A 26,547-nucleotide genomic window follows, 5' to 3' on the forward strand; every position below is an offset into this window, starting at 1 on the left:
CTTTTCTTGAGAACCTTCACCTCCCTTCCCTTGACCCAACACTCACTCCCCTTTTAACAGCCCAGATATCTACACAAGAGGTCATAAGTGTCATCAAATCACTAAAACTCGGGAAGTCGCCGGGCCCAGATGGCTATACGGCCCGCTTTTATAAAACCTATCAAACGATACTAGCCCCCGTGCTGTGTAGAACCTTCCAAGAAGTAATGCGAAAGGGTTCATTTAAAGAGGAATTTCTCGAAGCAGGGATTATCACAATTCTTAAACCTGGGAAAAGTCCAGATCTTTGCGGCAGTTACAGACCAATATCCCTCCTTAATCTGGACATCAAAATGTATGCGAAAATTTTAGCAAACAGAATGTCAAAAGTAATCCCCACTATCATACATCCGGATCAGGTAGGATTTATTCCAGACAGGGAGGGCCCTGACGCCACAAGAAGAATCCTAGACATACTTAACTTAGCGTCCAGGGGCGGGGCCCAATTTGTGGCTCTGTCCCTGGACGCGGAGAAAGCCTTCGATAGGGTTAGGTGGAGATATCTCTGGGAGACGTTGAGGGTCTTCAGGTTTCCGGACCCTTTTATTAAAGCCATTAAAGCTCTATACTCCCACCCCACTGCCCGAATAAGAGGCACAGACTTCCAATCAGATACCTTTACCATTACTAATGGTACTCGGCAGGGCTGCCCCCTTTCCCCACTGCTTTTTGCGGTAGCCATAGAACCTCTAGCACAAGCAATTAGAATAGACCCCTCGGTTAAAGGTCAGGAAACTAATACTCACACACACAAAATTTCACTTTACGCGGACGACATCACCCTTTTTATAACTTCCCCTATGGAATCCTTATCCGCAGTCTTCAAAATTATTGAAACTTTTAGCCCTATTAGTTTCTACAAACTAAACATCGATAAGACAGAAGCTTTGCCAATTAACATTTCACCCCAGACACTTAAAACTTTACAAAATCATTATAAATTTAATTGGAGACTGGATTCAGTTAAAGTATTAGGAGTTCACCTAACTCCAGAACCTACCTCCGCTATACAAAAAAACTTTTCTGAACGACTTTCAGAATTCCATAAACTACTAGACTCATGGGAATATAAAGAAATCTCCTGGTCCGGGAGGATAGCAGCCATCAAAAACAGAATTTATGTTTACCTGATAAATTTCTTTCTCCAACGGTGTGTCCGGTCCACGGCGTCATCCTTACTTGTGGGATATTCTCTTCCCCAACAGGAAATGGCAAAGAGCCCAGCAAAGCTGGTCACATGATCCCTCCTAGGCTCCGCCTACCCCAGTCATTCGACCGACGTTAAGGAGGAATATTTGCATAGGAGAAACCATATGGTACCGTGGTGACTGTAGTTAAAAAAAAAATAAATTATCAGACCTGATTAAAAAACCAGGGCGGGCCGTGGACCGGACACACCGTTGGAGAAAGAAATTTATCAGGTAAACATAAATTCTGTTTTCTCCAACATAGGTGTGTCCGGTCCACGGCGTCATCCTTACTTGTGGGAACCAATACCAAAGCTTTAGGACACGGATGAAGGGAGGGAGCAAATCAGGTCACCTAAATGGAAGGCACCACGGCTTGCAAAACCTTTCTCCCAAAAATAGCCTCAGAAGAAGCAAAAGTATCAAACTTGTAAAATTTGGTAAAAGTGTGCAGTGAAGACCAAGTCGCTGCCCTACATATCTGATCAACAGAAGCCTCGTTCTTGAAGGCCCATGTGGAAGCCACAGCCCTAGTGGAATGAGCTGTGATTCTTTCGGGAGGCTGCCGTCCGGCAGTCTCGTAAGCCAATCTGATGATGCTTTTAATCCAAAAAGAGAGAGAGGTAGAAGTTGCTTTTTGACCTCTCCTTTTACCTGAATAAACAACAAACAAGGAAGATGTTTGTCTAAAATCCTTTGTAGCATCTAAATAGAATTTTAGAGCGCGAACAACATCCAAATTGTGCAACAAACGTTCCTTCTTTGAAACTGGTTTTGGACACAGAGAAGGTACGATAATCTCCTGGTTAATGTTTTTGTTAGAAACAACTTTTGGAAGAAAACCAGGTTTAGTACGTAAAACCACCTTATCTGCATGGAACACCAGATAAGGAGGAGAACACTGCAGAGCAGATAATTCTGAGACTCTTCTAGCAGAAGAAATCGCAACTAAAAACAACACTTTCCAAGATAATAACTTAATATCAACGGAATGTAAGGGTTCAAACGGAACCCCCTGAAGAACTGAAAGAACTAAATTGAGACTCCAAGGAGGAGTCAAAGGTTTGTAAACAGGCTTGATTCTAACCAGAGCCTGAACAAAGGCTTGAACATCTGGCACAGTTGCCAGCTTTTTGTGAAGTAATACCGACAAGGCAGAAATCTGTCCCTTCAGGGAACTTGCAGATAATCCTTTTTCCAATCCTTCTTGAAGGAAGGATAGAATCCTAGGAATCTTAACCTTGTCCCAAGGGAATCCTTTAGATTCACACCAACAGATATATTTTTTCCAAATTTTGTGGTAAATCTTTCTAGTCACAGGCTTTCTGGCCTGAACAAGAGTATCGATAACAGAATCTGAGAATCCTCGCTTCGATAAAATCAAGCGTTCAATCTCCAAGCAGTCAGCTGGAGTGAAACCAGATTCGGATGTTCGAACGGACCCTGAACAAGAAGGTCTCGTCTCAAAGGTAGCTTCCAAGGTGGAGCCGATGACATATTCACCAGATCTGCATACCAAGTCCTGCGTGGCCACGCAGGAGCTATCAAGATCACCGACGCCCTCTCCTGCTTGATCCTGGCTATCAGCCTGGGGATGAGAGGAAATGGCGGGAACACATAAGCTAGTTTGAAGGTCCAAGGTGCTACTAGTGCATCCACTAGAGCCGCCTTGGGATCCCTGGATCTGGCCCCGTAGGAAGGAACTTTGAAGTTCTGACGAGAGGCCATCAGATCCATGTCTGGAATGCCCCACAGGTGAGTGACTTGGGCAAAGATTTCCGGATGGAGTTCCCACTCCCCCGGATGCAATGTCTGCCGACTCAGAAAATCCGCTTCCCAATTTTCCACTCCTGGGATGTGGATAGCAGACAGGTGGCAGGAGTGAGACTCCGCCCAAAGAATAATTTTGGTTACTTCTTCCATCGCTAGGGAACTCCTTGTTCCCCCCTGATGGTTGATGTACGCAACAGTCGTCATGTTGTCTGATTGAAACCGTATGAACCTGGTCCTCGCAAGCTGGGGCCAGGCCTGGAGAGCATTGAATATCGCTCTCAGTTCCAGAATATTTATCGGTAGAAGAGATTCTTCCCGAGACCAAAGACCCTGAGCTTTCAGGGATCCCCAGACCGCGCCCCAGCCTATCAGACTGGCGTCGGTCGTGACAATGACCCACTCTGGTCTGTGGAACATCATCCCTTGAGACAGATTGTCCAGGGACAGCCACCAACGGAGTGAGTCTCTGGTTCTCTGATTTACTTGTATCTTCGGAGACAAGTCTGTATAGTCCCCATTCCACTGACTGAGCATGCACAGTTGTAATGGTCTTAGATGAATGCGCGCAAAAGGAATTATGTCCATCGCCGCCACCATCAACCCGATCACTTCCATGCACTGAGCTATGGAAGGAAGAGGAACGGAATGAAGTATCCGACAAGAGTCCAGAAGCTTTGTTTTTCTGGCCTCTGTTAGAAAGATCCTCATTTCTAAGGAGTCTATAGTTGTTCCCAAGAAGGGAACCCTTGTTGACGGGGATAGAGAACTCTTTTCCACGTTCACTTTCCAGCCGTGAGATCTGAGAAAGGCCAGGACAATGTCCGTGTGAGCCTTTGCTTGAGGAAGGGACGACGCTTGAATCAGAATGTCGTCCAGGTAAGGTACTACTGCAATGCCCCTTGGTCTTAGCACCGCTAGAAGGGACCCTAGTACCTTTGTGAAAATCCTTGGAGCAGTGGCTAATCCGAAAGGAAGCGCCACGAACTGGTAATGTTTGTCCAGGAATGCAAACCTTAGGAACCGATGATGTTCCTTGTGGATAGGAATATGTAGATACGCATCCTTTAAATCCACCGTGGTCATGAATTGACCTTCCTGGATGGAAGGAAGGATAGTTCGAATGGTTTCCATCTTGAACGATGGGACCTTGAGAAATTTGTTTAAGATCTTGAGATCTAGGATTGGTCTGAACGTTCCCTCTTTTTTGGGAACTATGAACAGATTGGAGTAGAACCCCATCCCTTGTTCTCTTAATGGAACAGGATGAATCACTCCCATTTTTAACAGGTCTTCTACACAATGTAAGAACGCCTGTCTTTTTATGTGGTCTGAAGACAACTGCGACCTGTGGAACCTCCCCCTTGGGGGAAGTCCCTTGAATTCCAGAAGATAACCCTGGGAGACTATTTCTAGCGCCCAAGGATCCAGAACATCTCTTGCCCAAGCCTGAGCGAAGAGAGAGAGTCTGCCCCCCACCAGATCCGGTCCCGGATCGGGGGCCAATATTTCATGCTGTCTTGGTAGCAGTGGCAGGTTTCTTGGCCTGCTTTCCCTTGTTCCAGCCTTGCATTGGTCTCCAAGCTGGCTTGGCCTGAGAAGTATTACCCTCTTGCTTAGAGGACGTAGCACCTTGGGCTGGTCCGTTTTTACGAAAGGGACGAAAATTAGGTCTATTTTTTGCCTTGAAAGGCCGATCCTGAGGAAGGGCGTGGCCCTTACCCCCAGTGATATCAGAGATAATCTCCTTCAAGTCAGGACCAAACAACGTTTTCCCCTTGAAAGGAATGTTTAGTAGCTTGTTCTTGGAAGACGCATCAGCCGACCAAGATTTCAACCAAAGCGCTCTGCGCGCCACAATAGCAAACCCAGAGTTCTTAGCCGCTAACTTAGCCAATTGCAAAGAGGCGTCTAGAGTGAAAGAATTAGCCAATTTGAGAGCATTGATTCTGTCCATAATCTCCTCATAAGGAGGAGAGTCACTATCGAGCACCTTAAGCAGTTCATCAAACCAGAAATATGCGGCAGTAGTGACAGGGACAATGCATGAAATGGGTTGTAGAAGGTAACCCTGCTGAACAAACATCTTTTTAAGCAAACCTTCTAATTTTTTATCCATAGGATCTTTGAAAGCACAACTATCCTCTATGGGAATAGTGGTGCGTTTGTTTAAAGTAGAAACCGCTCCCTCGACCTTGGGGACTGACTGCCATAAGTCCTTTCTGGGGTCGACCATAGGAAACAATTTTTTAAATATGGGGGGAGGGACGAAAGGAATACCGGGCCTTTCCCATTCTTTATTAACAATGTCCGCCACCCGCTTGGGTATAGGAAAAGCTTCTGGGAGCCCCGGCACCTCTAGGAACTTGTCCATTTTACATAGTTTCTCTGGGATGACTAAATTTTCACAATCATCCAGAGTGGATAATACCTCCTTAAGCAAAATGCGGAGATGTTCCAATTTAAATTTAAATGTAATCACATCAGATTCAGCCTGCTGAGAAATGTTCCCTAAATCAGTAATTTCTCCCTCAGACAAAACCTCCCTGGCCCCCTCAGATTGGGTTAGGGGCCCTTCAGAGATATTAATATCAGCGTCGTCATGCTCTTCAGTAACTAAAACAGAGCAGCCACGCTTACGCTGACAAGGGTTCATTTTGGCTAAAATGTTTTTGACAGAATTATCCATTACAGCCGTTAATTGTTGCATAGTAAGGAGTATTGGCGCGCTAGATGTACTAGGGGCCTCCTGAGTGGGCAAGACTCGTGTAGACGAAGGAGGGAATGATGCAGTACCATGCTTACTCCCCTCACTTGAGGAATCATCTTGGGCATCATTGTCATTATCACATAAATCACATTTATTTAAATGAATAGGAATTCTGGCTTCCCCACATTCAGAACACAGTCTATCTGGTAGTTCAGACATGTTAAACAGGCATAAACTTGATCAGAAAGTACAAAAAACGTTTTAAAATAAAACCGTTACTGTCACTTTAAATTTTAAACTGAACACACTTTATTACTGCAATTGCGAAAAAACATGAAGGAATTGTTCAAAATTCACCAAATTTTCACCACAGCGTCTTAAAGCCTTGAAAATATTGCACACCAATTTTGGAAGCTTTAACCCTTAAAATAACGGAACCGGAGCCGTTTTAAGCTTTAAACCCCTTTACAGTCCCTGGTATCTGCTTTGCTGAGACCCAACCAAACCCAAAGGGGAATACGATACCAAATGACGCCTTCAGAAGTCTTTTATAAGTATCAGAGCTCCTCTCACATGCGACTGCATGCCATGCCTCTCAAAAACAAGTGCGCAACACCGGCGCGAAAATGAGACTCTGCCTATGCTTTGGGAAAGCCCCTAAAGAATAAGGTGTCTAAAACAGTGCCTGCCGATATTATTATATCAAAATACCCAGATAAAATGATTCCTCAAGGCTAAATATGTGTTAATAATCAATCGATTTAGCCCAGAAAAAGTCTACAGTTTAAATAAGCCCTTGTGAAGCCCTTATTTACAATCGTAATAAACATGGCTTACCGGATCCCATAGGGAAAATGACAGCTTCCAGCATTACATCGTCTTGTTAGAATGTGTCATACCTCAAGCAGCAAGGGACTGCAAACTGTTCCCCCAACTGAAGTTAATTGCTCTCAACAGTCCTGTGTGGAACAGCCATGGATTTTAGTTACGGTTGCTAAAATCATTTTCCTCATACAAACAGAATTCTTCATCTCTTTTCTGTTTCTGAGTAAATAGTACGTACCAGCACTATTTGAAAATAACAAACTCTTGATTGAATAATGAAAAACTACAGTTAAACACTAAAAAACTCTAAGCCATCTCCGTGGAGATGTTGCCTGTACAACGGCAAAGAGAATGACTGGGGTAGGCGGAGCCTAGGAGGGATCATGTGACCAGCTTTGCTGGGCTCTTTGCCATTTCCTGTTGGGGAAGAGAATATCCCACAAGTAAGGATGACGCCGTGGACCGGACACACCTATGTTGGAGAAATGGCATTCCTCCCCAAGATCACTTACCTTTTTCGCTGTATACCATATAATATCCCAAGACCCATATTGAATAAACTCCAAGGGCTAATTACCAACTATGTTTGGAAGGGCAGACGTCCCAGGACAGCGAGACACACACTGGAACGACCACTTACACAAGGTGGGCTAGCCTTACCTAACCTCTTTACATACTTTGCCGCCTCCAGGCTCTCCCACATCTTAGACTGGAATAACTCTAAAGCAGCTGTATTTGGCTGGCATCTAGTGGAGACCTCCACTCTCCCTCCTGGCCTTGCCCTTTCAGATCTCTTGTGGATCCCCTCACATCATAGACACAAATTAGGACCCCTACACCCCACCCTTCAGGACGCCCTGAAACTTTGGGACTCAATTCGCCACGATCCTAACATATCGCCCCACCCCACCCCAGTCCTGATCCTGCCGGCGGCGATTTCTACTTTACCAGAGTCGCATCCAGACAGATGGCAGGACTTACATATCAAATCAGTTATGGATTTTTACCACTCTGGAACTTGGTTGTCCCACCCGCAACTTTGCGCCAAATTTAACATTCCCCCGAAACTTCAGTTTGAAGCTTACCGAATAAGCTCTTTACTCCACTCATGGGGATACCCAGTGAAAGCCCTTAGATCACCGACTAGGTGGGAACAGATGTGGGCTAACGCACACAACATAAAACATTCTTTATCTTTACATTACAACCTACTGGCAGATACCAAATCTACCCTCAAAATCCCACAACACAAAGCCTGGGAGAAAGAAATAGGATTTCATGTAGAAATTGATATTTGGCAGCAAAGGTTACAGACCACCAGAAAACTACTTCACTGCTCCACCCTATGGGAGCTACAATACAAAATCTCCGTCAGATGGCATTTAGTCCCAGCGCAATTACACAGAACATACAGTTCACAATCTCCCCTATGCTGGAGGGCATGCGGACAACCAGGCACACACTTGCACATATGGTGGACATGCCCAAAAATACAACCTGTTTGGAAAGAAATATACAATTTACTTAACCGCCTAACTATTAATCCCCCCTACCTCCCGGAAGTTACCCTATTCCATATGCCAGTCCCCACCATAGATAGCCACAATGAGGCCCTTATGATCTACATCTTTATGGCTACTAAACTATCCATTGCCAGGTCTTGGAAGAACAAATGCCCACCACCCCTCGCACAAATAACTTCCACTATCAGACATATCAGACTGATGGAACAGTACTCCTTTCACATACTAGACAAGATCGATTTATATATCAGAATCCGGCATCCATGGCTATCCCTTTTCCCAGACTAGCTTAGTTAGCTACAGATGTCCCTCTGGATTCAGAACTCCCCCTCCCCCCCTGTATCCCACCCAAATCAACCCTCTCCTCTCCCCCTTGTATTACATACCTAGCAATTTACCTCTTCATTCAGATAAACATAAGTATTTTCACTTACACTCTTTCCGAGTATAGCCCATTTACAGCTAATTCTGATAAAGACTCATTGTGTCCCAGGAGGGCTCACCCTCTTACTAACTATACTTCATGGTTTCTAGGTGACACTATTCTTCTCTCCTTCGTAACCGATCGAATTGCCCCTAAATTAAACCTAAGTTGTTGGTATCAACTGATATACTATTTTACGCATCACCTTATCTATCATTTTACATGGTTTTATAGTGGTATCCCACTATTGTTTCCTTAAAATATAAAAAGCAGACAAAGTTCTTATACCCAGGTTACCCTTTCTTGTTACAACATATGGATAAATCAAAATTGCCATAAGTACATACAAAATTTACTACGGCAGTTTAACCTTCACCAAGTAATGTTTACTTTTAAAATTCAAGTATTGCCGATATGTTGTATAATTATTTTGTTTCAAAGTTATGTACCCGTTTTTTACGTTAGCTATGTTGTATTTACATGTGATTGTCTCAATAAAAAGAACTTTCAAAAAAATAAAAAAATAAATAAATAAATATACGCAAATCAAACTGACAGTACTAGTGATCAGCAAACACAAACTTTGGCGCCAGCATGAACTTGCAAATAGACTAGAAGAAATAAAAAAAAGCAGCTATGAATTCCTTGTTTCCATGTGTTTCATTCTTACACTATATACTGTAAAACCTGTTAGGGAAATAAAGAAAATCGCTATAATTCTATAAGAAAATATAACATGCAATAATCAGATCAGATTAAAAAGGAACTTGAAACCATAATCAAATAATATGAATAAAGTTTAAAAAAAAAAAAAAACCCATAAATTATGCTTATTCATTACTATTGGGAATTAAGAACCTGGTCACCAGGAGGAGGCAAAGACACCCCCAGCCAAAGGCTCAAATACCTCCCCCACTTCCCTCATCCCCCAGTCATTCTGCCGAGGGAACCAGGAACAGTAGGAGAAATATCAGGATAAAAAAAGGTGCCAGAAGATGAATAAATTTAGGGCCGCCCAACGGAGATACGGGCGGGAGCCGTGGACACTCCTCCCCTCGATGGAAATGAAATTATCAGGTAAGCATAATTTAGATTTTCCATTTAAAGGGGAGGAGAGTCCACTTCTTCATTCATTACTATTGGGAACATATACCCGAGCGCTAGAGGACACTGAATGAAACCGGGAGGGTAGAAGGCGGACCCTGATCTGAGGGCACCACAGCCTGCAAAACCTCTCTCCCAAAAACAGCTTCCGCAGAAGCAAAAACTTCAAATTTGTAAAACTTTGTAAAAAGTGTGCAAGGAGGACCAGATAGCCGCCTTACAAATTTGCTCCATAGAGGCCTCATTCTTGAAGGCCCAAGACGAAGCGACAGCTCTAGTTGAATGAGCCATGATCCTCTGAGGAGGCTTACGTTCCGCTGTCTCATAAGTCAAGTAAATCAAGCTCCTCAACCAAAAAGACAAAGTAGTAGCAGAGGCCCTTTGCCCCTTGCGCTTCCCAGAATACACCAAAAAAAAAGAGATGTAGACTGTCTGAAATCATTTGTAGCCTGAAGATACAACTTCATAACCTGGATGTGGTTCGTGCCTTGAAGTAACCTCTCCTTTGAAGAAGAAGGGTTAGGGCACAAAGGAGGAAAAACTATTTCCTGATTAATGTTACGGTTAGACACCGCCTTGGGGAGAAACCCCAACCCAGTGTACAGCCTTATCCGCAATAAACACCAGATAAGGAGGATCACATTGCAAGGCAGCTAGTTCAGATACTCGGCATGCCGATGCAATATCCAACAGGAAGAGAACCTTCATGTCTATGGAATGCATAGGTTGAAACAGAACCCTCTGCAAAACCTTAAGGACTAAGTTTAAGCTCCAGGGCGGAGCCGACTGTCTAAAGACAGGCCTGATACTAGACAGAGCCTGAACAAAAGATTCAATGTCAGGGAGCTCAGCGAGTCTCCTATGCAACAAAACGGATAATGCCAAAATCTGGCCCTTTAAGGAACTAGCAGCAAGACGCTTCTCCAAACCATCTTGGAGAAAGGACAGAATCCTGGATACCTTCGCCTTATGCCAAGGATATCCATGCTTCTCACACAAGGACAAGTCCTCCACACCTTATGGTAGATGCGACAAGTGACTGGCTTCCTTGCCTGAATTAGAGTATCAATCACACTTTCAGAAAAGCCTCTCTTGGCTAAGACTAGGCGTTCAATATCCACGCAGTCAGCCTCAGAGAATCTAGATTTTGATGCTGAAAGGTGCCCTGTGACAGCAGATCCCTGCGACAGGGTAACATCCACGACGGAGAGGATGACATCCCCACCAGATCCGCAAACCACGTCCTGCACGGCCATGAAGGAGCAATCAGAATGGCCGAGGCCTGCTCCTGTTTGATGCGTGCCACTATGCGAGGTAGAAGTGGTAACAGAGGAAAAATGTAAGCTAGGCTGAATCCCCAAGGAACCACTAAGGCATCTATCAGCTCTGCCTAGGGATCCCTGGACCTCGACCCATATCGAGGTAGTTTGCAATTGAGTCTGGACGCCATGAGATCTATCTCCGGCGTTCCCCATCTGCGACAAATCTCTGCAATCACTTCGGGGTGAAGAGACCATCCCCCCGGATGGAAGGAATGTCTGCTGAGAAAGTCCGCTTCCCAGTTGTCCACACCCGGAATGTGAATCACTGAGAGTGATCAGTCGTGGGACTACGCCCACTCCAGAATCTGAGACACCTCCCTCATCGCAAGGGTGCTCCGCATACCCCCCTGATGGTTGATGTAAGCCACCGAGGTAATGTTGTCGGTCTGGAATCTGATGAAAACTGACCGACTCAAGAGAAGGCCAAGCCTTCAGAGCATTGTTGATTGCTCATAGTTCTAGGATGTTGATCAGAAGGAGAGACTCCTCCCTGGACCACTTTCCTTGTGCTATCCTGGCACCTCAAACAGCTCCCCACCCTGACAGACTGGCGTCACAATCTCCCAGGATGGTCTCAAGAAGGATGTCCCCATGGACAGTTGCTCTAAACGAATCCACCAAGAGAGGGAGTTCCGAGTCCGAGCATCCAAGGAGATCAGCTGTGATAGATCTGAATGATCGCCGTGCCACTGTCTCAACATGCACAATTGAAGAGGTCTGAGGTGGAACCTGGCGAATGGGATGACATCTATGCTCGACACCATGAGACCTATTACCTCCATACATTGAGCCACCAATGGGCTTGAGGAGGACTGAAGGGCAAGACAGGTGGACACAAGCTTCCTGCGCCACTGATCTGTGAGAAATATCTTCATGGACATAGAGTCTATTATCGTGCCCAGGAATTCACCCTGTTGCTGGGAACCAGGGAACTCTTTCCTGAGTTGATCATCCAACCGTGAGATTGGAGCAGAAGAAGAAGAGCCCTCGAATGATCCTCTGCGAGGCTGAGCGACGGCACCTGAACCAGGATGTCGTCCAGGTAAGGCGCCACCGCAATGCCCCTGGATCTGGCCACTGCAAGCAGCACCCCCAGAACCTTTGTGAAGACTCTCGGGCCGTCACCAGACCAAAAGGGCCACAAACTGGAAGTGTTGGTCCAGAAATGCAAATCTTAGGAACCTGAAGTGATCCCTGTGGATTGGCACATGAAGGTAAGCGTCCAAGTCTATAGTCGTCATGAACTGTCCCTTTTGAACCAGGGGCAGAATAGATATGATCGTTTCCATTTTAAACAATGGAACACTCAGAAACTTGTTTAAAAAAAGTTTAGGTCCAGAATCGTGCGGAACGTGCCCTCCTTCTTTGGAACTACAAAAAGGTTGGAATAGTACACTAGACCCCTTTCTGCTAGGGGTAAAGGCCTCTCTCTTCTCTGGTCTTGAAGACAGGTTTGAATCTGGCCTCAGGAGGAATCTGCCCTCGGGCGGATGGAATCTGAACCCTATCCTGTAACCCTGGGAGACCACTTCTAGAACCCAAGGGTCCTGAACGTCCTGCAACCATGCGTCTGAGAATAGAGATAATCTGCCCCCTATGTGATCCGGAGACCGGTCGGGGGCCGCCCCTTCATGTCGATTTTGTCTTGGCGGGCTTCTTGCTCTGCTTAGACTTGTTCCAAGATTGAGCCAGCTTCCAAGATCCCTTGGATTGGTCCGCTTTTTTGCGGCGGGTTGCTGGCGCTGGGCCTTGTCCGCACGAAAGGGGTGAAAAATAGATCTTTTAGGCTTAGCCTTCTTATCCTGTGGTAGGAAAGCTCCCTTGCCTCTCGTAACAGTGGATATAATCGAATCCAATCCTGGACCGAACAGGATCTTTCTTTGAAAAGGCAAGGACAACAGCCTCGCCTCAGAGGTCAGACCAAGATTTTAGCTACAGAGCCCTGCGCACTAAAACAGAAAAACCTGACACCTTCGCATTCAGGTGAATAATTTGCATATTGGCATCACAGATGAAAGAATTGGCAATCTTCAGCGCCTTAATCTTCTCCTGTATCTCGTCGATGGATGTCTCCCCCCTCGACCATTTCATACAGGGATTCACACCAATATGTTGCAGCTCCAGCGACCACCGCAACGGACGCTGCTGGCTGAAAAACAAACCCTGTGTGCTGAAACATCTTTCTCAACATGTTTTCCAGCTTTTTATCCATGGGCTCCTTAAACGACGAACTATCCTCAAGGGGAATAGTCGTCCGGTTCGCGAGCGTAGAGATAGCACCATCCACCTTATGGATAGTCCCCCACAGCTCAAGCTGAGAGTCAGGAACGGGGAACAGTTTTTTAAAGGAAGAAGGGGAAAAGGAAGAACCTTATTGCTCCCATTCATTCTTAACAATATTAGCCATCTTAATAGGAACTGGGAAAGACTAAGGTTCTACCCTGTCCTCGTATACCTTGTCAAGCTTAAGAATCTTAGGTTCCGGAATCTCCAGAGTAGCAAGCACTTGCCGTAGCAGAAAGCACAAATTCTCCATCCTAAACCTATAACCAGGCTCTTCCGCCGCCGGAGGTTTAGATGACACGGACTCCGACCCAGAAGGGGCCTCCTCTGAAGAGTCGGAGTGGGTCTTGTCATCATAAAGAGCCTCTGGATCTCCTATGGGCGAGGACAAACCCTGGGCCGGGCCGCTATGATCAACCCCACCCTTGCGCTTAGCAGAACGTGGTAAGGCATGGATCATTTTCAAAACCGCCGATTCCAGTTGGTCCACAAAATCTGACGGCCAAAGAATCTCTCCCGAAGGAGTAACGGTTGGACCCCGGGGTGCTGCATGTGCAATCGGAGATGAATGTAGGGAACGCACCTCCCGGGACGAAGAACCCTCAGAGGTGGACAGCTCAGTAGTACTAGACATCCGTTTACATTTAGATGTTGTAACTTTATCAAGGCATGTGGAACATAGTTGAGCAGGCTTATCTACCAGAACCTCCTCACAATAAACACAGGAATGAGACTTTATTAAGGAAGGAGAGCCTTCCAACACGTCAGAGTCCTCCATCGCTTGCGCGCTTAGTTAGACTAACTTTATTTATTAAAAAAAGGCACCTTTATACCATCAATGGCTGGGGCACTCACCACCTCCTAGGACCCAGACTACAGAAACCGCTACAGATCAACAGGAAGGATAGATAGCCACACCCAGTCACATGGAATGCCTGGCAGGACCGCCCGTGCACTACGGAAAAACGCAGAAAAGTAACCTGAAAGTTCCACACATTGCCAGAGCCTCATCTCGCACATAACGTAGCAATGACACAATTAACAATATCATGTATAAACGCCCCCTGTTCAATAATCCCTCTTCCAGGAATATTAACCCTTGATTCTGTAAAGATAAAAATGGCGCCACACTGTGACCCTGTTTTCTGCGTTATCATTATCAATAAAAAATAAAAACGATCTTACCAGAATCTACGCTGTGGAACAGGAACACGGCCCTGTAAGTGTGACAGGTTAGTAGCCTCGCTCCTGACATGGACTTGAGTGAAGAAAGCAGGCAGTGAAACTCGTCAACGCTGATTGCTTATGGAGCTGTTAATATAAGTAGGGATGGTTTCGCAGAAAGACTCTCCCTGTATCTCCTGACTAACTTTTGCCCAGGCTCTCACTGAGAGGCTGACAAGACTACTTAAAACTCCAGTACCACTTCAAAGAGTACTACCCTCCATAAGAGACTACTCCGAAACTCTGGCACTCCTCTGCCATTCTCCTGTGACGAAAGGCAAAGAATGACTGGGGGATGAGGGAAGTGGGGGGAGGTATTTAAAGCCTTTGACTGGGGTGTCTTTGCCTCCTCCTGGTGGCCAGGTTCTTAATTCCCAATAGTAATGAATGAATCCGTGGACTCTCCTCCCCTTTAGATGGGAAAAAACGCACATAATTTATGCTTACCTGATACATTTCTTTCTTTCCGGATATGGTGAGCCCACGGAATCATCAATTACTAGTGGGAATATCACTCGTGGCCAGCAGGAGGAGGCAAAGGGCACTACAGTAAAGATGATATATATGTCACTTCCCTTACCCATAATCCCCAGTCATTCGGTTGAAGGAAAAATGGAAAAAGATAACACAAAAGTGTAAAGGTGCCTGAAGGTTTTAGAAAAAATAATGGTCTTAAATAAAGGGTGGGCCGTGGAATTTATCAGGTAAGCATAATTTATGTTTTCTTTCCTAAGATATGGTGAGTCCATGGAATCATCAATTACTAGTGGGAATCAATACCCAAGCTAGAGGAGACAGATAAGGGAGGGACAAGACAGATAGACTTAAACAGAAGGCACCACCGCCTGAAGAACCCTTCTACCAAAAGAAGCCTTAGTTGAGGCAAAAGTATCAAATTTATAAAACTTTGAAAAAGTATGCAAAGAGGACCAAGTTGCAGCCTTGCAAATCTGTTCCACAGAAGCTTCATTTTTTAATGCCCAGGAAGAAGAAACAGCACTCGTGAAATAAGCAGTGATTCTCTCAGGAGGCTGCTGTCCAGCAGTCTCATAGGCTAAACGAATAAAACTCCTTAGCCAAAGAGAAAGAAGTAGCCGTAGCTTTCTGACCCTTGCACTTCCCAGAAAAACAAACAAAGTCGATTAATATTCTTGTTTGAAACAACCTTAGGTAGGAAACCTAATTTAGTACGTAAAACCACCATATCGGAATGAAAAATAAGATAAGGAGAATCAAACTGCAGAGCCAAGAGTTCCGAAACTCTCCGAACAGAAGAAATAGCAACAACAAGATCTCTTTATGAGAGTTTACTTTTTGAAAAGACGGCGCCTGAACCAGAATGTCGTCCAGATAAGACACAACAGCAATGCCCCGAGACCGGATCACTGCCAAAAGAGCCCCCAGGACCTTTGAAAAAATTCTGGGAGCTGTGGCAAGGCTGAAAGGAAGAGCCACAAACTGGAAATGATTATCTAAGAAAGCAAACCTTAGAAACTTGTGATGATCCCGGTGAATGGGAACATGAAGGTACGCATCCTTTAAGTCTATGGTTGTCATAAACTGACCCTCTTGAACCAAAGGAAGAATGGAACGTATAGTCTCTATCTTGAAGGATGGTACTCTGAAGAACTTGTTTAAACACTTTAGGTCTAAAATAAGTCTGAAAGTCCCCTTTTTCTTGGGAACCACAAACAGATTTGAATAAAATCCCAGACCTTGTTCCTGTGGAGGAACTGGAACTAACTCGTAGGGCAAAAAGATCTTTGATACAATTTAAGAACGCCTCTCTCTTTATCTAGTCTACAGATAATCTTGAGAGAAGAAACCTGCCTCTGGGAGGAAAAGTCTTGAATTCTATCTTGTACCCCTGAGATACAATTTCCACGGCCCACAGGTTTGGGACATCTCGTATCCAAGCCTGAGCAAAATGAGAAAGCCTGCCCCCTCCCTACTAGATCCGTTCCTGGATCAGGGGCCGACCCTTCAGGCTGACTTGGAGTCAGCCACAGGCTTCTTAGAGTGTTTCCCCTTGTTCCAAAACTGACCAGACTTCCAGAAAGACTTGGATAGTTCCTGCTTGGAAGAGGAAGCGGAGGGTTTACCTCTAAAGTTACGAAAGGAACGAAAATTACTCTGACGTCCTTTCTGCTTATTCTTTCTATCTTGAGAAAGAAAAGATCCCTTTCCTCCTGTGATATCTGAAATAATTTCAGCCAAACCAGGCCCAAACAAGGTCTTACCCTTGTAGGGAAAAGCTAATAACTTAGAAGAAACATCCGCAGACCAGAATTTTAACCAAAGGGCTCTGCAAGCTAGAACCGCAAAACCAGACATTTTTGCTGCCAGTTTAATGACCTGTAAGGAAGCATCCGTAATAAAGGAATTAGCTAACTTAAGAGCCTTAATCCTGTCCTGGATCTCCTCAAGAGGAGTATCTGTCCGAATAGAATCAGATAAAGCATCAATCCAGTAAGCTGCAGCACTGGTAACAGTAGAATACACACCGCAGGCCATTTCTATTTTTATTTATGCAAATTATGACACTTGGGGAAGTCTCCCTAAGTGTGATGCGGGACCCGTTGCTCAGTGTGCCTAGAGGGATATGGCTGCACCTCACTGACGAGGCCCACAATAGGCCGAAACGTACGTCTGGGGTTTTGCTGTTTCTCTTGTTCAGAGAGGGATTGCCTGGTATTTCGGGGCTGGACTGCACTGTTAAGTCAGGATCAGACTGATATGCTACAGGAAAGTTCTTCTCTGTGAAAGGCACATATTGAGCAAAAAGAGGCTGCTTCTAGGGTGGTAACTAGCCATAGAACAAGCTATTATGCTATTGTTCGTTCCCAGGTTGAGCGCTTCTCTATTTTTATTTATAAATACTAGGTGTACCTTATTAATTCACACTCTTAGTTGGGTATTAAAACTCAGAGCTCATTATATTATTCTCCCTTTGGTTATGGACACTTGTGTTTCTATATGGTTCATCTGTTAAGTGTAGGGTCCACACCCAGCCAATAAGATTTATTTTTCCTTATACCGATATATTTATGATTTTGCAGTACTAATGCAGTCCATGTTATACCTTGCTGTTACGGAAACAGGTGCACCATTACAATGGAGTTACTCTGATTTGGAATATGTTTTTCTTCTTCTATTATTCATGTCATATTGTGTATTCTTTATGTATTGAATGTTTTGACTCCTTGATTAATAATAGCATTAGGGTAAGTTGCCAGCTATTAGTCATATCAGCAGCAGTTGATTAGTTGAAGACTGAAATTTTACAAAACTGATGTTCCCTTGATATATCTCACTATGCTATATTGGGCTGAATAAGGTTCTTAATGTCACCAGAGAATTTAGGTGAAGCCTTGTTATGCTATAAGATTAATCTCTGCCCCCCATCCCCTACATATAGAGCTCTTACACTAGGGAATGGTGTTTATGGTCCTATAGCGCGGTTTCCCTTGAAACATACCGTACTTTGTAACCCCCCCCCCCACCCCTTGTTACCCAGATCTAGGTGGCTCTGATGTGCTTTTGCTTACACCTTTTAGCTCTTTTTTTATTACGAGCCACAGTATGTTTGTATATCACATAACTTTGGGTTCATATGATAATTACTTTGTTTTCATATAAATTTTATATTTAGGTAGATTTTCCCATAACAGTATATGATATGATTCTATTTTTTAAACTCTAACACATAGTATGATACTGTATACTACACAATTACCCCCTTTCTTATGGTTTCTATTCTATTTCTATGTATTTGGGTAACGTCTATACTACCTCTATCATATGTTTAATGTACGTTACTACAGGTCTATAATCATATGATTTATATTGTTCCTTGGTTAAAAAGTAAAAAATATGAGGTTGTTCTATAATTTGCTAAGTATCTTTGTGATGTAACATATATGATTTTTGTAATATCACTTGTCTGCTTTACTGTACTTACAACCTCAATAAAAAATATTTATAAAAAAAAAAAATCTCAGAAGCACGGACTGGAAGAAGAAATACCTCCACTGCAGAGGGAGCATTAAATATTTTTTCAGCTTACTAGACTTCTTAGGGTTAACAACAATAGTAGTATCGGAGTCATCCAAGGTAGCCAAAACCTCCTTAAGTAACAAGCGGAGGTGTTCTAGCTTAAATCTGAAGACCTTTTATATACACACACACTGATTACAAGAAAACAGATCAAAGGTGAGGATGGTTACCTTTAATAGCCATTTAAACCCCTTTGTATCAACTTGTGTGCATGTTATCAGGCCAAAATCACCAGGGTATGTAAACTTTTGATCAGGGTCATTTGGGTAGTTTCTGATGTCATTATGATTTTAAAAAGAGTAAACACAGTTGATTGATAATAAATGGCTTCAGCCAACCACTAACCATGAGTGACAGAAAGGTTTTTGTGTTATTATTCATATTCTCTGAAAAATGGCCAAGAAATCATAAATTCTGCTAGGGTATGTAAACTTATGAGCACAACTGTATAGCAGCTTTGCTGTAGTTCTCTTTGCCTCCTCCTGCTGGCCAGGAGTGACATTCCCACTAGTAATTGATGATTCAGTGGACTCACCATATCTTAGGAAAGAAATCAGAAATTTAATTGAACTGGACATCTTGTATCTCAAGACACCACATCCATATATTAATATATTGCCATACCATTTGTAACTTAAACTACAAAACAGATCTTGGTCAATCATTTTATTCAGTGCAGAAAGAAAAAGAATGAAAACTATGACAAATGACAAAATTTATAAATAAATTCTGATTTAAACCCAATTTTTTTCTTTCATGATTCAGATAGTGCATCAAATTTAAAGCAACTTTCTAATTTACTCTTATCAATTTTTCTTCGTTCTCTTGCTATCTTTATTTGAAAAAGGAATCTAAGCTAAGGAGCCTGACCATTTTTGATTCATCACCCTAGATGGCATTTAGCCACTAATCAGCAAGCGTAACTCGAAGACTAAAACGAAAATGGCCTGGCTCCTAAGCTTACTGTACATTCTTGCTTTTCAAAGATAGCAAGAGAATGAAAAAAAAATTCATAATAGGAGTAAATTAGAAAGCTGCTTAAAATTGCATGCTCTATCTGAAAAAATGGGTTTCATATTCCTTTAAACATATTTAAAAAATAACTTTTCCACCGAAGAAAGCTTTTAATAGTGTAATGTTGTAAATTATATACAGTTATGAGAGACTACATAAAAAATGTACATGCAATGGCGGCCGGAATATACAGAGAATAAACTGAATTTACATAGCGTTCTTGAGGTACGGTAACCAGACAGAAATAAAAAATATATATAAAGAAAGCAGCCCTTACTGTGATTGGAGAAGGTGACACAGGCTGTCTCAAAGATTCATTTAAAACAACTTTAACAGTATCTGATTGTGTTGTCAATTTGTCCTCCACTTGCGTCTCTCTCCTGCTTGATGCTGCTTTTACTAGGTTTGGCTTTGGTCTCACTAACCTCCCCCTTCGTAACTGAGCAGGTTTGATAATGGTGCTAACATTACTTTCTTCATTACTAGTTAAATGAAAAATAAATAGTTCTGATCAGTTCTTCAGTGTAATCATCAGCAAAAAAGCACAATAGTTCAACACAACACAGAAAATTCACCAGATACATAATTTCAAAAAGGATAGAAAAAGGTCAAAATCGAAATGCGCATGAATACATTTACAACTTAAATAGAGGCATTCTTGCAATATACTTCGATTAGAAAAAATGCTTCTAGTAACCATCATTACCAATTTGCACCTTCTTAAAGTCAGCAGTTGCTTGTACGACACAAAAAGTATTCACAGACACGATACACCACCAGAGTGCTCCGAGCAGACATTGTGTGAGAATCTTGGTCCTCTGGTCACATGTAGCATATGCACATATTTCAATGAACAGTAACTTTTACTACAGTTTTGCTAATAGAAGTATATTAGAGAAATGCTTCTATTTAAAATTAAAATGTAATATATGAAGGGACTTAACGTGGAAGCTGAAGGCATTTCCTACAAAAAAAAATAATACCAAAACAAGAGGTCACTATCTCAAGTAAGAGTATTTTTTTTTTTACAGAAAGGGTGGCAGACTCATGGACTAAACTTCCAATACAGGCGGTAAACACAGGGACTGTAAAAAGTATACAAAATGCCGGGGACATGCATAAGGCTATCTTAAAGGGATACTAAACCCAATTTTTTTCTTTCAAGATTCAGATAGAACATGCAATTTTAAGCTGCAGAAAACAAAAACCTAAAAACACACATACACAAGCATATCCATAGAACAAATCAAACACTCCCAAGTTCCAATTCGTTTACATTAAAGGGATACTAAACCCAGATATTTTCTTTCATGATTCAGATAGAACATTGAACTTTAAGCTACTACTATTTTTCTTTGTTCTTTTGCTATCTTTATTTGAAAAAGCAAGAATGTAAGCTAAAGTGCCGGCCCATTTTTGATTCAGCACCCTGGATAACACTTGCTGATTGGTGGCAACATTTAGCCACCAACCCACAAGTGCAACCTAGGTACTGAACAAAAAATGGGCCGGCTCCTAAGCTTACATTCTTGGTTTTTTTTGTTTGTTTTTTAAAAGATAGCAAGAGAACAAAGAAAAATTGATAATAGGAGTAAATTAGAAAGTTGCTTAAAATTGCCGGATCTATCTGAATCATGAAAGAAAAAAAAATTGTGTTTAGTATCCCCTTAACAAGCAATTCGGGTAGATCCGATGGGCCTTTTGTTTCTTATCTACTGTCAAATTCTATGTTTGTAAATGCACCTGCTGTTTTATTACGGTCATGCAACAAAACAAGTAATTTTACCTTGCAGCAGGCTCAGAAACTTCACCAGTAGAAATGATGTTCTCTATAGTTTCAGTGCTGCAGGTTTTGGGAGAATTAACTGGTTTACATGCATCAGCTGACATGTCCTCGTTGACCGATATTGAAAGTGTTTGGGAATCTTTTAAGACCTTCAAAATATAAATGAAAATTACATACAATGTTATATACAGTACACATCACACATGGAAATGGTGTCAGCATGTGACACTTAACACTTCATATATAAAGTAAATCTTCGCTTTTGGACAGAAAAAACTCAAAGCTTGACAAATATAAGAACTGAAAAAAATTATGAACCAGACGTTATACCTATATAAGAGATAGAAAGATAAACAAACAATAACACCTTAAAGGGACATTACAAAACAACATTTTTCTTTTATTCATTTAGAGAATATATTTTAAAAAGGTTTCCAATTTATGTCTATTTTTAAATTTGCTTCATTCTCTTGTTATTTTTTATTGAATAGATATCTAGATAGGTAGCGTGCACATGTCTGATGCACTACATGACAGGAAATAGTGCTGCCTTCTAGTGCTCTTGCTAATAATGTATAACACTGTTGCAAAACTGCTGCCATATAGTACTGTAGACACGTGCACACTCCTGAACTTAACTTCCTGCTTTTCAATAAAGGATAACAAGAAAGCAAAGAAAATTTGATAATAGAAGTAAATTGGAAAGTTGTTTAAAATGTAATGTTCTATCTGAATCATGAAAGAAAAAAAGTTAGTTTTTATGTTCCTTTAACTCCCAATATAGGAGATCCTCTCTTCACACGAGATCAATGAGTAATCCAGCTTCCTCCAATCACAGCATGGCCTCAGGCAATGACAACCCTTGGGGGAAAGCCGTGAATGGAGGAAGCTGGATTAGTCATTGATGACGTGTGAAGAGAGAATCTTCCTGTGGGGGAAGCTGCTCTGGCTGTGCAAAGAAGAGAAGTAAGTTTTTAATCAAAAACGTCTGCTTTGTAAACTTTGATGAATGAAAGTGCCCCTGTTTTTAATAGTATTTTTAAAAAACGGGCTTTCATTCAAAGTTTACCTTCACTTTAAGTATCACTTACCTTCCCACAACCCCCAGTCATTTGACCGAAGGAAAAGGAGAGAAAGGAAATAAGGTGCAGTGGTGCCTGAGGTTTACAACACCAAAACCTGTCTAATCAAACAGGGCGGGCCGTGGACTCATTCTTTCTAATGACGCGGTGAGTTCACAGATCATCTCTAATTACTATTGGGAATCAATACCCAAGCTAGAGGACACAGATGATAAGGGAGGGACAAAACAGGGAACCTAAATGAAAGGCACCACTGCTTGAAGAACCTGCCGAGGCAAAAGTATAACATTTATAGAATTTTGAAAAAGTGTGTAGAGTGGAACAAGTTGCAGCCTTGCAAATCTGTTCCACAGAAGCTTCATTTTTGAATGCCCAGGAAGAGGAAACAGCCCTCATAGAATGAGCCGTGACACTCTCAGGAGGCTGCTGTCCAGCAGTCTCATAGGCCAAGCGAATTACACTCTTCAGCCACAAACAAATAGAAGTGGACGTAGCTATCTGAGCCTTACGTTTCCCAGAGAAAAAAACAAACAGAGCAGAAGACTGGAGAAAATCCACAGTCACCTGAAGATAGTATTTCACTTCACGCACCACATGTAGGTTGTGAAACAGACGTTCTTTATGAGAAGACGGTTAGGGCACAAAGAAGGAACAACGATTTCTTGATTAATGTTCCGATCCGAAACCACCTTAGGGAGAAACCCTAACTTGGTACACAGAACTACCCTATCCAAATGAAAAAACATAATTTATGTAAGAATTTACCTGATAAATTCATTTCTTTCATATTGGCAAGAGTCCATGAGCTAGTGACGTATGGGATATACATTCCTACCAGGAGGGGCAAAGTTTCCCAAACCTCAAAATGCCTATAAATACACCCCTCACCACACCCACAATTCAATTTAACGAATAGCCAAGATGTGGGGTGATAAGAAAAGAGCGAAAGCATCAACAAGGAATAGGAATAATTGTGCTTTATACAAAAAAATCATAACCACCATAAAAAGGGTGGGTCTCATGGACTCTTGCCAATATGAAAGAAATGAATTTATCAGGTAAATTCTTACATAAATTATGTTTTCTTTCATGTAATTGGCAAGAGTCCATGTGCTAGTGACGTATGGGATAGCAAATACCCAAGATGTGGAACTCCACGCAAGAGTCACTAGAGAGGGAGAGATAAAATAAAGACAGCCAATTCCACTGAAAAATTAATCCACAACCCAAATCAAAATTTTAATCTTTGTAATGAAAAAAACTGAAATGATAAGCAGAAGAATCAAACTGAAACAGCTGCCTGAAGTACTTTTCTACCAAAAACTGCTTCTGAAGAAGAGAAAACATCAAAATGGTAGAATTTAGTAAAAGTATGCAAAGAAGACCAAGTTGCTGCTTTGCAAATCTGATCAACAGAAGCTTCATTCTTAAAGGCCCAGGAAGTGGAAACTGACCTAGTAGAATGAGCCGTAATCCTCTGAGGCGGGGATTTACCCGACTCCAAATAAGCATGATGAATAAAAAGCTTTAACCAAGATGCCAAAGAAATGGCAGAAGCCTTCTGACCTTTCCTAGAACCAGAAAAGATAACAAATAGACTAGAAGTCTATCTGAAATCTTTAGTAGCTTCAACATAATATTTCAAAGCTCTTACCACATCCAAAGAATGTAAAGATGATCTCTCCAGAGAATTCTTAGGATTAGGACACAACAAAGGGACAACAATTTCTCTACTAATGTTGTTAGAATTCACAACCTTAGGTAAAAATTGAAAAGAAGTCCGCAAAACCGCCTTATCCTGATGAAAAATCAGAAAAGGAGACTCACAAGAAAGAGCAGATAATTCAGAAACTCTTCTAGCAAAAGAGAAGGCCAAAAGGAACAATACTTTCCAAGAAAGTAATTTAATGTCCAGAGAATGCATAGGCTCAAACGGAGGAGCCTGTAAAGCCTTCAAAACCAAATTAAGACTCCAAGGAGGAGAGATTGACTTAATGACAGGCTTGATACAAACCAAAGCCTGCACAAAACAATGAATATCAGCAATTTTTCTGTGGAACAGAACAGAAAGAGCAGAGATTTGTCCTTTCAAGGAACTTGCAGACAAACCCTTATCTAAACCATCCTGAAGAAACTGTAAAATTCTAGGAATTCTAAAAGAATGACAAGAGAATTTATGAGAAGAACACCATGATATGGAAGTCTTCCAAACTTGGTAATAAATCTTTCTAGACACAGATTTACGAGCCTGCAACATAGTATTTATCACTGAGTCAGAGAAACCTCTATGACTAAGCACTAAGCGTTCAATATCCATACCTTCAAATTTAATGATTTGAGATCCTGATGGAAAAATGGGCCTTGAGATAAAAGGTCTGGCCTTAACGGAAGTGGCCAAGGTTGGCAACTGGACATCCGAACAAGATCCGTATAGCAAAACTTGTGTGGCCATGATGGAGCCACCAGCAGTACAAACGAACGCTCCATTATGATTTTTGGAAATCACTCTTGGAAGAAGAAGAACTAGAGGTGGAAAGATATAAATCTAGCACAAACTTACTTCACCACCTCCATAGGAGGCAAAGTTTGTAAAACTGAATTGTGGGTGTGGTGGGGGGGGGTGTATTTATAGGCATTTTGAGGTTTGGGAAACTTTGCCCCTCCTGGTAGGAATATATATCCCACCTCACTAGCTCATGGACTCTTGCCAATTACATGAAAGAAATAAGGTAAAGAGATTCATACTGCAACGCTGAGAGCTCAGAGACTCTACGAGCAGAAGAAAACATAATTTATGTAAGAACTTACCTGATAAATTCATTTCTTTCATATTAACAAGAGTCCATGAGCTAGTGACGTATGGGATATACATTCCTACCAGGAGGGGCAAAGTTTCCCAAACCTTAAAATGCCTATAAATACACCCCTCACCACACCCACAAATCAGTTTAACGAATAGCCAAGAAGTGGGGTGATAAGAAAAAAAGTGCGAAGCATATAAAATAAGGAATTGGAATAATTGTGCTTTATACAAAAAAATCATAACCACCACAAAAAAGGGTGGGCCTCATGGACTCTTGTTAATATGAAAGAAATGAATTTATCAGGTAAGTTCTTACATAAATTATGTTTTCTTTCATGTAATTAACAAGAGTCCATGAGCTAGTGACGTATGGGATAATGACTACCCAAGATGTGGATCTTTCCACACAAGAGTCACTAGAGAGGGAGGGATAAAATAAAGACAGCCAATTCCTGCTGAAAATAATCCACACCCAAAATAAAGTTTAACGAAAAACATAAGCAGAAGATTCAAACTGAAATCGCTGCCTGAAGAACTTTTCTACCAAAAACTGCTTCAGAAGAAGAAAATACATCAAAATGGTAGAATTTAGTAAAAGTATGCAAAGAGGACCAAGTTGCTGCTTTGCAGATCTGGTCAACCGAAGCTTCATTCCTAAACGCCCAGGAAGTAGATACTGACCTAGTAGAATGAGCTGTAATTCTCTGAGGCGGAATTTTACCCGACTCAACATAGGCAAGATGAATTAAAGATTTCAACCAAGATGCCAAAGAAATGGCAGAAGCTTTCTGGCCTTTCCTAGAACCGGAAAAGATAACAAATAGACTAGAAGTCTTACGGAAAGATTTCGTAGCTTCAACATAATATTTCAAAGCTCTAACAACATCCAAAGAATGCAACGATTTCTCCTTAGAATTCTTAGGATTAGGACATAATGAAGGAACCACAATTTCTCTACTAATGTTGTTGGAATTCACAACCTTAGGTAAAAATTCAAAAGAAGTTCGCAACACCGCCTTATCCTGATGAAAAATCAGAAAAGGAGACTCACAAGAAAGAGCAGATAATTCAGAAACTCTTCTAGCAGAAGAGATGGCCAAAAGGAACAAAACTTTCCAAGAAAGTAATTTAATGTCCAATGAATGCATAGGTTCAAACGGAGGAGCTTGAAGAGCTCCCAGAACCAAATTCAAACTCCAAGGAGGAGAAATTGACTTAATGACAGGTTTTATACGAACCAAAGCTTGTACAAAACAATGAATATCAGGAAGAATAGCAATCTTTCTGTGAAAAAGAACAGAAAGAGCGGAGATTTGTCCTTTCAAAGAACTTGCGGACAAACCCTTATCTAAACCATCCTGAAGAAACTGTAAAATTCTCGGTATTCTAAAAGAA

General features: G+C 42.0%; 1 protein-coding gene across 1 annotated transcript in view; it reads right to left on the reverse strand.

The window, feature by feature from the left end:
- The window catches only part of BDP1 (B double prime 1, subunit of RNA polymerase III transcription initiation factor IIIB), a 437,422-nt gene that overhangs the window by 121,986 nt on the left and 288,889 nt on the right, over positions 1-26,547 (reverse strand). Inside the window, exons 29-30 of the mRNA XM_053701442.1 lie at positions 21,268-21,416; positions 19,759-19,963 (exon numbers count right to left, since the gene is read on the reverse strand). Coding sequence (XP_053557417.1) covers positions 19,759-19,963; positions 21,268-21,416 — 354 coding nt within the window. The remainder of the gene's footprint in view (positions 1-19,758; positions 19,964-21,267; positions 21,417-26,547) is intronic.

This window comes from Bombina bombina, chromosome 2, assembly GCF_027579735.1.
Source record: "Bombina bombina isolate aBomBom1 chromosome 2, aBomBom1.pri, whole genome shotgun sequence".
NCBI lineage: Eukaryota > Metazoa > Chordata > Amphibia > Anura > Bombinatoridae > Bombina > Bombina bombina.